General features: G+C 37.9%; 1 protein-coding gene across 1 annotated transcript in view; it reads right to left on the reverse strand.

Annotated features, from left to right (window-relative positions):
• The window catches only part of LOC104538005 (protein Dok-7-like), a gene marked incomplete at its 5' end in the record, with an annotated part of 37,331 nt that overhangs the window by 7,631 nt on the left and 12,441 nt on the right, over nt 1-17,259 (reverse strand). Inside the window, one exon of the mRNA XM_010181040.1 lies at nt 6,452-6,494. Coding sequence (XP_010179342.1) covers nt 6,452-6,494 — 43 coding nt within the window. The remainder of the gene's footprint in view (nt 1-6,451; nt 6,495-17,259) is intronic.

Below are 17,259 nucleotides of genomic sequence, written 5' to 3' on the forward strand. Positions count from 1 at the left end.
ATCATTCCAGAGGAAATGTGAATTTTCAGGCAACATTTTTGGGATTTGTGAAAAACACACAGGACAGGACAAGAGATTTAAAACAGTAAGATTGTCCATTTATGGTCAAGTTGAAGTTTTCACATTTGGAGCTCATTTAAAAGCACTATGTTGATGCTTCAGGATTTGACATGTCGCATTTTCTTCATTTTCAAATCTGGCAACTAACAAATATTTACATAGTCAAATCTCTCATGGAATTTTTTCTGAAGTTTTGAGCTGTATCACATAAACACACATCAACAGAGACTGACCTAGATATTTTCTTCCTTCTTTTTTACAGCTACCATATAAACTGGTTTGTTTCTTGTTTATGAATCCTAGGATAACACTTGCAGGAATGGAAAAAGCAAGTTAGCAAGATAAATTTCTGTACATACAAAGCATCCAGCAGGAGACAGATGCTCCCTCCCATCTTTCTTTTCATCTTACAAGGGGTTGTTAAGAATAATTTTTTTCCGTTTCGTTTGCCATCCAATGCTGTGTGGCTGACTCGCTCAACTCTGTTAAAACTGAGTAGCTCATCAAGAGTTGTTCCTGTTTTGCTTTCCTCAGTGTGTAAGAGGAAGAAGATGTTCAAAATGTGACAAAATGAAAATATGCTGAAAAACATTTTGCGTTCCTCAAACTCAAATGCCTGATGTAGCTCAATGAAGACAACCACTATTTGAAACATTTTTCTAACTTCATAGTAATTTCTTTAATGTCCACTCTTCAAAATAAGCAGTTTACAGCACGTGTGCTACAAGAAAGAGCCGTATAAAAAACTTAACAAATGAGAGGGAAGCTGGAATACATGCTATAAACAGAGCCCAGACAGTTTACATTTTCAGATCCTGTCACATGGCCAGTGAGTAGACACATGAACACTACACTGCACTTACCAGGTGGTCACTTCGTACTGCCCAGCCTCTACTTTGCCTTCACGGAGCAGGTCACAAACTCTGCAGGTCTGGGCTATTAAATTTGCTGACAAAGAGTCAGGACAGAAGAAAACACAATGTTCCATGATAAATTCTTGCTTCTTATTGAATTATAACTACCTCTATACAAAGTACTTTGATCTGCTCAGCCAAGCAACATTTCCATCTCCTCCTTTGAAAACAAATACTTTGCTTAAAGGAGCACCCAAAGCCTAGAGGTACCGATTGACAGGAGAAATACGACAAGTACACCAGAAGGTTTCTTCATGTAAATGTAATAAAAGACTTCCTGGTGATGTATAATTGCCCTACAGAACTTCCCTACGTTTGTTACTCTTCAATTTTCAAAGTGATTAGTGTGTCCAAAAGATTCACAGAGGATATGCCTCTCTCTAGCTATTATTCATCTTCCCATGCTGTAGGGCCACTCCAGACCAGCCTCCCATCCTTTAAAAGGCAAAAGTGTTAAGCTAGAATCATTACAATTTTCCCATACCAGGGAACTGAATGTTTCTTTGGAAATTACACCTTCAAAGATGCTTTACAGATACTTAGTCCAAAAATACTGATGCATTTGAAGCTCAGGATCTGCATTGGCCAAGAACAAAGGTCACATAATGTGTTTCCTTAATAGGAAAATAAAAAGCTGAAATAATCACTATGTTTGCAAATACGGTTCCTCACCTTCGTGTTCTAGAAGGTTAGGATATATAATTTCAGTGTCAGAGAAGGCATGGGGAAGCAAATCAGAAATACAGAAAAGGCAGGACTAGAGGGTCACTGTAGCATGGACCTACCACCTTCTGTCACTCCCAAAACAGGAAACAGAAACCTGTTGGACTCAGCCCAGAGGATGAAGTAGCAGCATTTGGATCATTCACTAGTACGTCGTTTCACTGCAGTGACTTTTTTTCCCCCTTTCACGTCAAGACCTTTGTAATTCAGAGTTTAGCCTGTAAATGTAATCCCTATTTTAATCAGCTTACTTAAACCACTTTCTCTGAGCTCTTGGTTTTTTTACCCTACAGAATTATTTTGAGTGCACTTATAAAACAAAGCACAATCAAGACAGAGCATGTCATATTATGGCAGAGTTGTATTAATCAGTTTCTCATTATAATAATGCTCTCCTATTACAGTGTTTAACCCTATGAGGTATGACATGTATGGTGGACACTGTTCAGCACGCAGTCCTTTATTGGCTCAGGAAAAGTAGCACAGTGTACTTTGTCTTCCTACATCAAAAGAGCTGACAACACATTTCCTGAAAAACAAAAGTTGTGAATTATAAATTTTTTTCAACCTAAGCAACAACCACCAACATAGTATGGCCCAGATTCTTCTTTCTCACTGCTCTCAATTAATTCCTTGAAAGCTTACTCCTAAGCTTGGAACAGAAGAATCAGGCTGCATAGGTTTGCAATAAAAACTTTAAAAATGCATGCAAGAAAGCCTATTTTTCCACCATAAAAGCTAAACTGTCAGACAGCTGAGTTCATTTTCAGCACCCATCACCTGTTATAAACTTAATTTTATTCTTTCTTTTTATCTCCCTACCTTGACGCCCTATCTACCTAAGAACAATTTAATAGAGATACAGTGTTGATAATCAGCATTCAGCTGACATTTCAGCTGAATTCCAACCCACAGCACTGTTTTATGTTTATTCCTTAACTCACCCTCTCAGAATATTTCCCATCAAGCATTGTGTAGGTTTGATATTACAAGCAAAGAGGCTGTCAGGTAGCAAGAGTGTCAGTTGCAATGCTGATGAGTTTGCTCCTGTGGAATATGGAAAAAAAAATGGAACTGTACAGACAGAAAAGAACAGAAATAAGTTTAATTTGAGTGTTGAAATGCCCAAGATTGGGTCTGGCTCCTGAAAATGCCTAGATAATCAGCTTCCCTGTGGCTAATGGGAATGGACAAAAGTTTCTAAAATGTGGTGCACAAAGCCTGCATGAAATGCCTTCTCCAGCGATTGCAGAGGGTCCCTAAGTACTTCTGCAAACCCATTCCAGCTCTCAACTTACCTTCTCTAAATAAGAGTCTTGGGATTCAGACTGCTCAGTTCACCTGAAAGGGCTGGCAACTAAGGGCAGAAATAGTAGCATTTCCCCCGAAAAAACAACTTCATGGCTTAAACACCATTCAAAAAAAAAAAAAGGAGAGGTGTGACGGAGTTCTACTCAATTGAAAAAATTCCATTCTTTTGAAGGAGAACATGAAGACATAAGTTAGAGCTGGATGTTCCTATCTAAGCTGTTGCAATGAACTAGAAAGGAGCACAAGATTTACATAACAGGCCTAAATCGCAGTGAGAAACACCACAACTGTTAGGAAATACATTCTAAATGTAGGAATAGCAAAGGACTTTGGATGATATAAGGTGGATTAAGGATTCTCATTGCAGAACATGCTAAACAAATACGTTTCATACATACAGAAGTACGTGCTAACCTCAAGGCAGAGGCTTGAGCTCAACAACCCCTTCAGCCCTGTTTTTCCTACAGGACTTTGATTTATAGTATCAGAAAGACAAACAAGATAATGACCAGCTCTTTAGCTCCCCATTCTGTGAAGGAACGCACTGTCTTTTGGTGCCGCCCCTCAACACCGAATGTGCATCTCATTCCTGATCCCCTAATTCAAAACATAAGCAGCTTCTGAGGAAATGACCTACATACATATCTCTGAAATTGCATCCACTAGATCATGCCACACAATTACTTAAGCATTCATGAGAAATTCTGTATAGCTCCCGTGAGAACTTCTTAGACCAGAAGTACTAAATCCAGCACAGTCTCAGAAATCAGGAAATCTGAATCACATTTTTGAACCTCTATCCCATCGTGGTATTTTAAGGCCCATAATAATCATAAATGCAGTCTATTATACTTAAGAGCAGGCATTGCCACATCACACAACTCCAAGAATCCCTTACCTTGCTCTGTAGTACAAAGCAATGATAACAATGGGAACACTTTTCCTCCTACAAATGCAGGCAATCTAATTCAGTCTCTCTAATCAATCTTTACAAAGTTATTTATAACAAAGGCAACCAAATTATTTAAACCAGATTCAAATGATTCACCCCAACTTGTTTTTTTTCCATCTAATAATACAATTCGGAATTGTTTCCACATTCACAAACACTTGCCATTAACATTAGACACATTTTTCTGAAGGTGCCAAGTCTATTACTCAGCATACATAACTGAAAGTAGAAAAAGAATATCATCCACATTCACTACCAATAAACTGAAAAATATTTAAACACTTGATTCTGCCTCTTTAACTCCATTTCTTGCTGCAGAACGGAGGCATTAAAGAGCAAAAATATTGTACAGAACATGTGGGCACCTGTAGCACTGGGAGTGGGTTTGTATTTGTGCCATGTATTTGAATGCAAATACAATACAAACACATTTCTGTTTTATCACAGAAAGGATTATGACTAAGTGGACTGCTACACCAGCAAACAGTTTAACTATGAACTGGATCATTGTACAATCATTCATGTTCGTAGAGGTATCTTGCCATGTGCATGCTGAAGACAGGTTTTGAAAGCAGTTACCCCAGATTAGTGTGCCCTCATGTTATCTTCAACAATGCATTAAAAATCATAATAGAGAAACAGAGAAAAGTTCTAGAGCTGTTCCTTCAGCCCAACAGAACTCTTTTAATGATTGCTCAGCACCCAGGGACCTTCAGTCAATTGCTTGGATTAAAGATGGTGGAAGCAATACATTCAAAGGCTACAGTACTATTTTGAAAGCTTTGCAAGGCAAAGTTCAATTATACTTGAAATGTTCACATATATAAAAGACAATACTTTATTATTATTAACTGAGGATAATAAAAATGTGACAATAAGACAGAGAACATAAGTATTTCTCTTGTATTATGAAAAATAGTGTGGTATGGAAGAATAAAGTTCTATAGGTATACAATGAGAATATTTGAGAGCTGAAACCTCACAAAGATAGCTAAAAACTTCAGTCACTGGCATTAGATGCTGCTTTTCTTAAACAACGTTTTTGCAGTGTACCAGACATTAAAACCCACCCACTCAAATTTCTGCACTCTTGTATCTTCCCTTTCTGCTGATCTAAAAATCTGTCCTTTATTTCCACACATCTAATTCACTTAATATTTTTAAACAAAACAGCTAATTCCTTCATCTGCATGAATACACTGAGATTAAGTTTTTATCATATATTGTTTGCATCCACAATTAATTTGCCACTGAAATTAATGCAGAAATAATATTGTGCCCACCATACACAGCTGTAGACCCAAGTTCCCCTGCATTTACACACACTTTAATCATAACTACTCTGTTTTCCTTGCGTTGATTGGAAGACTAGAAACCCGAGTACCAGAAGGAAAGATAAAATTAGAGTTAATGATCCAATTTGTGCTTCTACTGACACCTCTATAAATCAAGAGTAATTCCACTGACTCAAGCGGAATAACTAGGAACAAGATCTGCTGGATGCTTCTGGATTACCTCCGGCTAAGACAGACAAAGGAACTGAGGTACTTGTGACCTTCTCCAGAGGCTCCTCCTGATCTTGGGTATCTTACTGGATTTGTTCACACAGGTATCAACCAGATTTACTTCTTTATGCATTTGCCAGGGCTTTTAAAAGTAATAAAGAGACCCAAGAACAAAGAGCTGTTCTATTTCTATTGGAAGCAGGAATCTGAGAAATTTAATGGATCTGCTGAATTATCAGGTAAGCAGTTTCAGGAATATAAAGATGTTTAAGATACAAAAAAACTTCTTTGGACAGATCTCTCAAAGTAATAAGATGGAGACAGTACACAAAACCAACAGCTTACAAACTACCATCTTTGAAATAAAATGATGATACAAAAGGTCCCAGACCAGTTCAGCTACAACAGAGAAAACCAGATGGCCAACATGTTCTACTGATAGACAGATTTACAGTGCAAAGATAGTCACCACGTTACCTTTGCCTAAATAAGCTTGCCAGGCCAGATACTCAGCTTCCTCCCTTGACCAATTTTGTTGGTCAAACAGTAGTTCCACTGACGTAAGAGAAGCATCTCCATGTTGGCTCTGGTATGCTATTTTAAAAACTGGGTATACACACTGAACATATAAATCAAGTTTTCCCCTTAGTGTTAATATAGCCTAAAAAGAACATTTTCTTTTCTCTCATCGATTATGTAAGTAGAAAAAAACACTAAAAAAATTTATATGGAAACCAACAATTTTGAACCTCTTTAGATTACAAAAGTAACAGAAAAACAAACATATTAATCTCTGAAACCAAAGATATTACACATTACAATGTATTTCACAGTTGTCCGTCATGAATTCCAGCAGTAAAACTGACCACAAATAGGATACTTCTCAATATAGTCTTTAGTTCTGCTTCCACAGATCTGTTTCTCTCATCATAATTTGGGACTTAAACATTATTCTTTAACAAAGCAAATAACTAAATGGCTCCTACCTGGTATAGCTGGTAAGACTCCAGACTGTAATATTGCTGTTCCCTAAAGAAAACAGAAAATTAAAGAATGAAAGATCTTTACAAGAAATAGAAACTTTACAAAATATAGGAAGAATGGCAGAGAAATCACTTCACCATCACAAAAGCTTAACAGGTGGTTTTAAAATCCAGAAGAGACACAAAGATGCTCAGACCTGAAGGTGTTCAAAACATGCTACGTTGCAAACCTTTGTGTGCCTTAGTAAAAGCTGAGTAACTTGGCTTTGGGTGCTTTGCAACAACTGCAGTGGGCACGGTGGAACTTAGCACTATGGAATCAGCAAACAGTAATCAAATTTTATATTCAGAGGAAGATGATATGATGTTGGAGCAACAGGATTAACATATGTAAATTAAGGCCATGCTTTAAATGGTAGCTGCTGCAAGCAGACTGGAGCCTGGTGTGCTTCTGTCTCAGCCCCATAAAACCAAAAAATTTTATCCCAGAGCTTGAATTGACTTCCGGCTGCCAAAGCTGATCTAGAGGACACTCTGGCACTTCCATCTCTAGATGGTACCAAAGCTGCTCCTGCACAGCAGTATCAAGGCGGGCTGTGAAGTCAGTCTGGTCTGTGCTACTGACCAACACGCAGCCAAAGAGATCTCTTATTTCTGTGATCTTGGTGAGAAGAAGAATTCATCATCATGATCCATTTCTTTTGATAAATAAATGTGTCTTCTGGAATTTGAAGTGAAAAAAACACTATATACTTGTTGGAGCTGAACAACAGCACCACTTAATTCCAAAGCAATCAAATTCCATTTTATATTGACACTTGACAGTAATTTTCTTCACCTAAACACACAGACTTGTGACCTGTGATAACTCTCCATTCCCTATGCTTTTTTACAAAGTAGTGGCTTTTCAGACACACTTAGGACTTTACCTATGCATTTCATCTATCTTCTCCCTATACAGGCACTGTGTTGACTACCCAAAATTTCTCAATAGAAAGCAAAATAGATTATTTCATTATTGTCTACATAGGAGTTCAAGTCATACTTATTCCCGCGCACTTTCTTAAGGCAAACATATTAAGATGTAAAGCTCATTACACGTGACCATCATGAAAAACTGTCAGATGGAGTGACTAGATCCAACTTCACTTAAAGTAGGTGGAAAGGCTTTTTGTTTGTTTTGATGGACCTAGCAATGAACCAGAAAAACATTAGAAAAGATTACACTGATTCTGTGTCAGCCAATAAAATATACATTAAAAGACCGAGTGTGGGGGGTTTAAGTTGGTTTTTTTTAATACAGTTTTCAAATCTGCAACACAGAGCAACTTTGAACAGTGGAATAACACAGGAATTACACGCTTCTGCCTGATCCTATTGCAAACACGGAATCTACAGCTTCAGTATTTACTTGAGCTTTTACATGAGTTGTACATTTTAATCTATGAGGCACTGAATTTGAGCAACTGTTTAGAGTAGAAGGGGAAGGGAGGAAATCAGAAACATAGCCAAGAATTCGTTTCTGAAACAGAAATAACATCCCACAGCATTTCGGAAAAAAAGCCTTTCATTAATTTAACCACAGTGGATGTTATTTGTTTCTATAGTTATTATGTGTCACCACAGAAGATGCTGTTTTCATTTGGGGAATATCCAGAAGTATCCCCTCAGATAAAGGATAGAAGACTTTGGAGTCCATTATGAGGAATATTATCTCTATTTAGATAACAATATTTTTCCATTACAATAGACTTTATATTAATTTTTTTGTCGCTATTAGTTACAGCAGACTTGAAAAATGCTTTCTTTTTTTCCTGGCCCCAGTAACTTATTAGGGGTTTACTAATACAGAATATAAAAAAAAAAATAATTTCTCTGACTTTGATAATGTCTGTGGATGTAAAGCAGATTATGCTGCCTCTGAAGGTAGCATCTGCTAGCTTACTTGATGGAATAGAAGGTGGCAGAGCACAGTGCTAAAATGCATAAGAATCAAATCCTGCTAATGAGAAAAGATCTTTCAAACTTCTGGCAACTTTTTGGTTTTAAAAACAAAGCCTTTTTTGGTAACTTGAGGGTTATGGGGGGTGGGACTGTATTGCCCAAGTCAATCAAAAATTGTTTGGGGGGGGGGAATTTCTTTATCTTCCTCACCTTTGCCTCTAGATTCATTAACCTGCACAGCCTTGCTGTCATTCAGGGCATGGGCTTGAAGCATGAAACTAGATAGCAAGTCAGACAAATATTTTTAACTCTTTTTCCATAAATGCATTACAAGTCAGAATATCCTAAATTATGGCAAAAACATGGGTAGAAATAAAGAACAGGAAGCAAAAAACGTGAGAGCGAAAGCTCTTTGAAGAAAGAATTGCAGTTTGGTTCTTTGTTCATGCATAATCTCCCAGAGAGGAATCCTCTTTCATCATTACAGATGTTACAAGCAACAGTAATACAAAGAAACAAAGAATAAACTGAATATTTTTATAGTGATTGGTTTTCTTCTCACCTTAGAGCAAAGTTGTGATTTGCAAAATAGCACATGCTCCTACTTGCTAAACAGCTTTGCTCCCCCTATAAATGCAATTACAACTACTTGATTTACTTGCAAATTAAGTTTTGCTGGTTTTCTCTCCCTCCAGTGTTGCACAAGTATAGCACTTCTGCACGAATGAGGATTAAAAAGTCAGCAATGCTGAACTGTTAAAAGCATTTCAGTTTTTTCGGTGATGTGCTGCTTGATGCAAGTTAAAATCAATCAGCAAGGCTTTCTGAATGTGAGTGAGAATTCAAACCATCATTTGCCTTCTATTCTGTGCATCTTATGTGACATGGAAATAGCTGAAAAGTTAAAGAGATAATTTTGTTAACATAGGTACAGTCTGTTCAACGGTGGAGGCTTATTTCATGCCTGGAACTCCTGGTCACTCTTGTGAAATAAATCTAAAAAAGTTTTTCATCAAAATCTACAAATTCAGTAAGAAGGGAAAATTGATAAAGGCTAGGCAGATAATATCAAATAAATATAAATTCAAAGTCGTTATTAGAAGATTAGATTACACCTGACAAAGAAAGATGCAAAAAGGCAAACAGGAGTCAGATGTCTGAAACTACATCAGATGTAGGACACTGATAAAATATCACTGAAATTATAGTGAATAGACAAAAGACAACAAATAACTGAAAGAATCAGATGTGATTAGATAAAAAATGAGCCTGAGATAATAACAAAAATAAAACCAGTCTTTTGTTATCAAGCGAGTTTTCCAGACTGTAAGATTGTTCTCTTCATTTCCATTTCAATAGATCATATTTTATTACTTCTGCAACTCTGAGGCCTCCTGCTGCAATTCTTTGTAAGAGGGTTCACTGACTTACAGTGGTTACCGCTAAGGCAACTCAGTAAAAAGAACAGTATCAGAGACTTAAAAGCTACCTTTTTTAATTCTACAAACCTCAGGCAAAACATGCTTTTGTCTGGAGGAGAAACTTTTTAAATCATTATGGCATAACGTACAAATGCAAACGAACAGGTTTCAAATGCAAAGTATAATACACATCTCAACCTACCACACACCACCACCAAAGAAAGAAAGGGGTAAGTGACCTCACTCAAACAATACGCTTTTCTTATGCCTGCTATGACATTCAGACAATAACTAGCAACGTGAACAACTAAATCCTGCATATCTCATAACAGTAATCATAAATATAAATTAATATATTTCTAATGTAGTTTCTTTTATCTGTGACCCAAGAGCTGAGTGCTGAAGTATGTGATGCACAGTCATTAGCTCAAACAACCTCCCCACTACAACACCCCCAGTAAACGGATATGCACCACTTGTATATCACACACCATGAACTACATGTCCAGAGCTATTTTAACTCTGGTAGTGATCTGGCTGCTGCCAGATGACATTCATTTTTAATGTTCTGCTTCCAAATATCTCGGGTAGGGTTCAATGATAGATGTTAGGACAACCCACTAGTTTGATATGCTGGTTCATTATTCATAGATTAGCTCTGTTGCCCTAAACAGCTAAACAGAACCTAAGCCTTGGCATTTATTTCTGTGTGTACAAATAACCATTATAGTACATAATCCTTCTTACAGTCGAAATGGGTTTATTTCTCCCCCCCATGTATATTTGTTATATCTTTTTCTTTCTTTTTTCTTTTCTTTCTTTTAAAATTTCGTTGGATTTCACTCAAAGTTTCATTCACTTTAAATTTCATGAAATGTATTATTTACCAGATTAGGTCTTATTTAAAAAAAAATTACCAGGCACAAATACTGTCCCATATAAAGAGCAGTACGCCTTCCTTTAGATACTCAAATCACTTTCCATGGACTACATACCCAGTTCTGCTCTGCCGCTGCAAACAGAATTTTTAGTCTTTGGACATGAGATCAGCCTCAAAGTCCAGATCTTCCAGTATAAACTCCAAAGTAAGGAGCAAAGATGACTGTACTGCATAATTTCCTATTTTTGGAAGAAGTTTGGCAGATTCATAATGGCAAAAGGCATCACAACTGCTTTGTAAGCTCATCTCCGTGATGCAAAAAAGGAGCCAGGAACTTACAAGTCAGACAGAAAAAATGAAGGAAAATACTGACTTAAGACTAATCCCTCCCATTACTGGCTCTAAGAGTAGGAATACATAGATAGCTGTTCCATGTAAAACATGTATTTTCAAAGAATCAAAATATTTTTGTTTCATATTTTTCCTCCTAAAAAGGAGGAAACCACACTTCCAAGAAAAAGTAGATCAGCTTCTGTAGCTTGTAATGCTGAGCTGGGCTCCATCATCACTGACAAGAGGAGTGAAATGCCATTTGCCTGATAACTGTCAACCTTTCAGACACACCTCATCAGTCACAGCTTATGTCATTCCCTTTGTGTAGCTTTAGAAATAAAGCTTTTCTTTCAGCTCATCTAAGTTTGGCAGCTTTTTATAGCTCCTTTATTCTGAACCTAGTAATTGTTAGTTTTCTCAGTACAGGAAAGACATGAACTTGTTGGAGAAAGTCCAGAAAAGGCCCACAGAAACAGTGAGAGGGCTGGAGCACCACCTCTCTTAGGAAGACAGGCTGAGAGAGTTGGAGTTGTTCAGCCTGGAGAAGAGAAGGCTCTGGGGGGACCTTATAGCAACCTTCCAGTACTTAAAGGGGGCTTATAAGAAAGATGGAGAGAGACCTTTTAGCAGGGCCTGTTGTGATAGGATGAGGGGTAATGGTTTTAAACTAAAAGAGGGTAGATTCAGACTGGATATAATAAAGAAACTTCTTTTTAAGAAGGTGGTGAAACACTGGAACAAGTTGCCCAGTGAGGTGGTAGATGCCCCATCCCTGGAAACATTCAAGGCCAGGTTGGATGGGGCTTTGAACAACCTGATCTAGTTGAAGATGTCCCTGCTTGTTGCAGGGGATGTGGACTAAGTGACCTCTAAAGGTCCATTCCAACCCAAATTATTCTATGATTCCATGATTCCATTATTTTAGTGCCATTTGCCTTAGTCTAAGTGCATGTGTGAAGTTTTACTCTAATCTGTGTCCTCAGACTGGAAGAAGAAAGGCTCAACATAAATGAGAGGCTCTCAGATTCTTCCTGTTATGAAAAAGGAATTCATACTCAACAGTAACAGAAGCAGTTATTTGCACTGTGAGATTTTTATTTAGCATATACAACAAATGCATTCATAAACAGAGAGGATGGACTGCAAAACTGGTCAGCTGCTTAATTTTCACAGAGAATATGATCTAGATTTTTTTGTCCTCTCCCTTCCTTTACTTTAAAGCTATTGTGCAGTATCAGGACCATGCAAAACACCCAGTTCTTCAAGAGAAAACCATCAAAATCATGACTCAAACTCCAGAGGACGGTCTCTGAAAAGCAGAAACTGTGAAGCAGACTTCTCTAAGTGAACGCCCTCGTGTCTGCTGTATGGAGCTGGTGGCCCTTCATCACAATCCCTGTGACTGCTACACATAGTTTGTATGCAGAACGAGGCAGCAGATTACAGTTACATTATGTAGTTTATGATAACAGTATCATAAACTGTGAGCAACTTCACAAAGGAGCAAAGGACACAATAAGAAATTCTGATCGGGGATTTTGAAATTAGCATCACAAAAGTAGAAAAGCGTCAATTGCTTTTAGAAAGTGGAAGAGAAAAAAATCTTGAATATGTCTGAAGTTCTGCAAAGCTCAGATATTTCAGCAAAAAGAAACCAGTCCCTAATGAAACTGAGCATTAAGGTGCTTTCCTCATTAGGATTAAAAGACTATGACTTGTTCTTGGAGCAAATCACCAGAAAACTTTAAAGCTGGAATGCCCAGGCTGCCACAGGAAAAAAAAATGTTCCCAGGAAAGGTCAATAAACACAGACACATGGAGCAACCTTTAAAGGCCATCTGCTTTAATGGACTGTTTCACAATGCCCAGCAGTTGATCAGGTTCTGAACAAAAGATACAAAATTATTAAACTCTGAGATCCTTCCTTACACCTCCAAATGAAACAGAAACTCCTGTCCATGGCAAGCTTCAGGTGCAGGGCTCCAGTTTCAGCCATAAACTTCTGATTACTCAGCTTCATCTGTCGCGAGCCAACTGCCGGCTTACAGAAAGATTGCTGAAGTCAGTTCAGAAACATCTTCGTTTGCTCAGCCAAGACCAAACATCAGCTATTTTCTGAAGCATGAAGCTGGCAATTTCAGTGGCACTGGCAAACCGTACTCTGCGTCACATTAAAAAACACCTCCAAAAACTTGTGGGCTAATCACTGCTCAACTAATCTACAAGTGACTGGTGTTTAAACAACAAGAGATGAGAAAGAATGTATTGTTTAGTTCTAGCTCAGATCTGTGTATCCATCTTCCCTCTTTCATGTTTTTACAGTGAGGTAAAATCCATCTCCAGCTGCCAGCAGGGAGCAACAGCCCTGAAATTCAGATGGTAGGAGTCTGGGTTGCAATGCTGAAGGGTCACATTTCAAGCTGTGCTACTGAGACTACATGGGCATGGGGAAGCTGACACAGCAACGAAGAGCATGGTTTGCTCTTGTTTTTTGCTTTTTAAAAACAGACCCAGAATTACTGCATACCAGCGAGCCACACCAGGAGTGTGCTGGACAACTGCTCTGTAATGCAATGACATGGTCACGGATCATTTTTTCCACAGGACATCTGCCTCATTCGCTGCATAAGAGGGACACATGTGTGGGTAAAATCAAGATGGCATGAGCAACTGTAAATCTGTCAATTCCTTAACAGTGAGGGCTTAACTTTTCCACCTAAATAACATCCTTTTAACATCACATACATATCTCATGATGTACAAAAGCATTCAGACAGAATTCTAGAGGAAATAGCTATGCAATACCATTCAATGCATATCAAATACCTGGTGTAAACACTTCCGTGAGCTTTGTGTCCCTTTCCAGGCACTACTGTAAGTCAACCTTTCATACTTGCTAGACAAAAATCGAAGTCAAGAGCACGTACAGCTGGCCCACAGCAATACCACTCACTCCAAGTAGACAGCAAAGTCTGAAGGTACACAACACCAAACTACCATGAATTGTCCTAACACCAGTATCAGCTGGACAGCTTGTGGTTACAGAGAAATGTCCAAAAGTACAATAACTTAAGAAACATAAATAAAATAAAGACACTCTACCACCTCCCCCAGAAACAGATTTTGGTCTTGCCTTAAATTTTTTTTAAACTAATTTCATTAGGCTTGAGTTATTCATGGTTCTTCAAAAAAATGGTATGGTGGTTCCAGATCAAACACAAATAACTAAATACTTTTGTGAATTTGAGAGTCTACAGGTAAAGCCGCAGGTAAAAACCACAGGTAAAAATCAGAAGCACTGGTTTCTATACAGGTAGCAGCACATTATTTTGCAGAGGTTTTGTAAGGACAGATACAGTGACATGGAGAGATGCATGCAGTGAGAGATACTGCAGTAGCCATCCCTCTAGGTAGATCTGCGTAAGCAACTCAGATGAAAAGGTGGGCATGGTAATGATTATGAATATTGCTGAACAGGTGATCTCATCTAAGCTTCCTGACAGACCTCACAGCACAGAGCCACTGGAGCATGATCAGAACGTGTTTCACTCCCAGTTCATGATACAGGACTTTCAAAGCAGGGGCCAGGACTGGGCTGAGAAATTCAGCCAGCCACAAGAAATGGCGAAACCAGACACACTAACTTGCCTCTGAGACCAATTTTAATTCAATTTATTTGCTAAACATGGCCAGAATGAGTGCAGGACTTAGAAGACAGGAACTAAAAACTATTCTACATGAAAAATAACACCATATGCAAATGTCATAGGGTATTCATCAAACATGACAACTGGGGCACAGCATCTCCTGATTTCAGAGCACAGAACCCTAAACAAATACACCTGTGAACCGATGCTAGGGACATAATAAAACATATTAACACCAGCCTTCACTGCCTTATCTTTCACTAGATCTATCTCATAACAATCATCTACCATTTAGGACAGGAAAGACTCCTTACAGAATTGCCATTAAAATAAATCATCACATACACCGAGCTCAGAAATGATAACTTCTTTTTCTCCAACTATGAGATCCCTCTTTGCAAATATTCAGGTCTAAGATCCAGGGTAGATACTCCTGATATAATCTTAAGATCAGCGTTATCATATATTCCTAATGCCAAAACACAGACAGACAATTCCTCCAGGTAATAAAAATCGGATACATCGCATTCCCCTGTAACTCCTCAGATGAACTGTCACGATTTACAGCAGTAGAAGTCCTGTTCTGGAATTTAATGAAAATGAACAATTTTTAATTTAAGCATAAGACACGCAGCAGATTTTCTAATTCAAGACAGTGTTGCCAGTTTTTTAGAGATGTTTACGTAGCAACATTGCATTCCCTTTTCCCCTTTCCAGAGCTTGTTCAGGTTTGGTAAACCGCATCTCCAAAGGTACACAGAGAAACTCCAGCTGTAATTCTTAAGAAAAAAAGAGTTCAAATACACATTTTTCTTGGTTGCTGAAGGTATGGCATTGCTTTAAACTCTCACATTTTCACAGGAGAACACAAGTGCTACTGTTCATAATGCAGCTTAATAATCTGCCTACAGTACCTCTAGCCACACAAAAAGACAGGATGTGTTTCTCTTTTCGAAGTGGTAGGGACTTTATGAATAGATAGACCCTTATGAACAATAAATATCAATGTTAACCATAATAAGTTATATATTTGTGTTCTTATAGAAATACAGTCAAATTGCAGGTAACTGTGTCTACAGCTGTATTTTAATATGAAAATTATTTTAAACTTAATTCATTTCTGATAACTAGGAAGAAAACATATTTTTCTATTTATGCCAAAAATGTTCTTGTTTTTCCTTTTCTTTTTTCTTTTTCAATAGAGCCTGACACTTCTAAAGTCCTGTCAAGTGCAACAGAAACAAAGCCATGTACACAAAATTGAAGAGGCTTCAATTCCATGTATTCCGGTTTATATTCCATATACTCCAACTTCCAACAGGGGGTAGCATTACACTACTACAAGAACATTCAATATTTAAAATACACTCCGTTTTACCAGATTTGTTAGTCTGAGCTTTCTTGTACAACAGAACTGTTAATTTCCACTCATTCTGCGTTGAAAACCACTGAATGCAGATACTCCAGCAAAACTGCTGTACCACTGAAAATAAGGCTCAGATACGGCCCAAACAGGGACGAGTAACAGCAGATTTGACTCTACTATGCAGATAATCAGCAGAGCAGTGCTCCCACCTCATTCTTCTTGCTCAGCACATAGAAGAAACAGAAGAGGCAAATGCATATATAGGCTGGATGCAACACCTCACACGATCCTTTTTTTTTGTATTTTAAAGTTCACAAGACTGACTGTGCCACCACTGAGCATCTCAGCGCTGCAGAAATACCTGTGAAATTAGGAGAGCTTGACAAATGGGAAGTGTTGCTCTACATTTTCTTAGAATAGCACACCCCAGCAGAAACAGAGTGGTTAACTCATTTCAAGGTTTGAAAAGTCAATGCAAAAGTACTGTTCAGCAGCAAGCTTGGAGAGACTGAAGATAAATGAAAAGGAAAATCATTAACATATAGATGTATGCACACACGTACGTGCAAAAGGATTCCGATATCCTTGCTCTATTCATTAGCAAAGGAGTGATTTATAGCCAATTTACACCAGAAGAGACATGCAAGACAAATGTTCCAATACTCTGTTAATTTACTGACACTGAGACATTCTTCCTGGATGAGGAAACGGGATGAGATTGAACCAACGTGCATAAGAAATATTAAACACTTCTCAACGAAAAATAGCTCTTATGCCACTCCACTGAGAAGTATCCTAATCACAACTGTTCTTGTCAAAAGTTTCTGATTAACAGAAAATTGATTCCACCAATTATACAAAATTGCATAAAGTATCCCTTTTACTCAAGTTTTCTGCTTGCAACAAGACTTTAAATCCAAGTCATCTATTCATGAAGAAAAGGGCTTTTTTTTTTTTTTCAAATACAGAGTTTAGTGACAACTCTACAACTACAGTGGCAAAGAGTAAATAGAGAAGGGCTCAAATGGAAAATATCTCAAAAGCTGGCAAAGTGAAATTTCAGATGTTAGAGACAAATTAAACCTACCTCTACAAATTCTTAAAGGCAGAAAAAGTTTACATTAAGCTGCAATTATCAGTTTGAAACGTTCACCTAGGAACTGCCCTAAGAAAAGTTGGTTCGTTCTTCCACTTCCCTCAAAGAGCGTTGTTCCACAGCG

The sequence above is a fragment of the Mesitornis unicolor genome, unplaced genomic scaffold (assembly GCF_000695765.1).
Source record: "Mesitornis unicolor isolate BGI_N332 unplaced genomic scaffold, ASM69576v1 scaffold28693, whole genome shotgun sequence".
NCBI classification, from domain to species: domain Eukaryota; kingdom Metazoa; phylum Chordata; class Aves; order Mesitornithiformes; family Mesitornithidae; genus Mesitornis; species Mesitornis unicolor.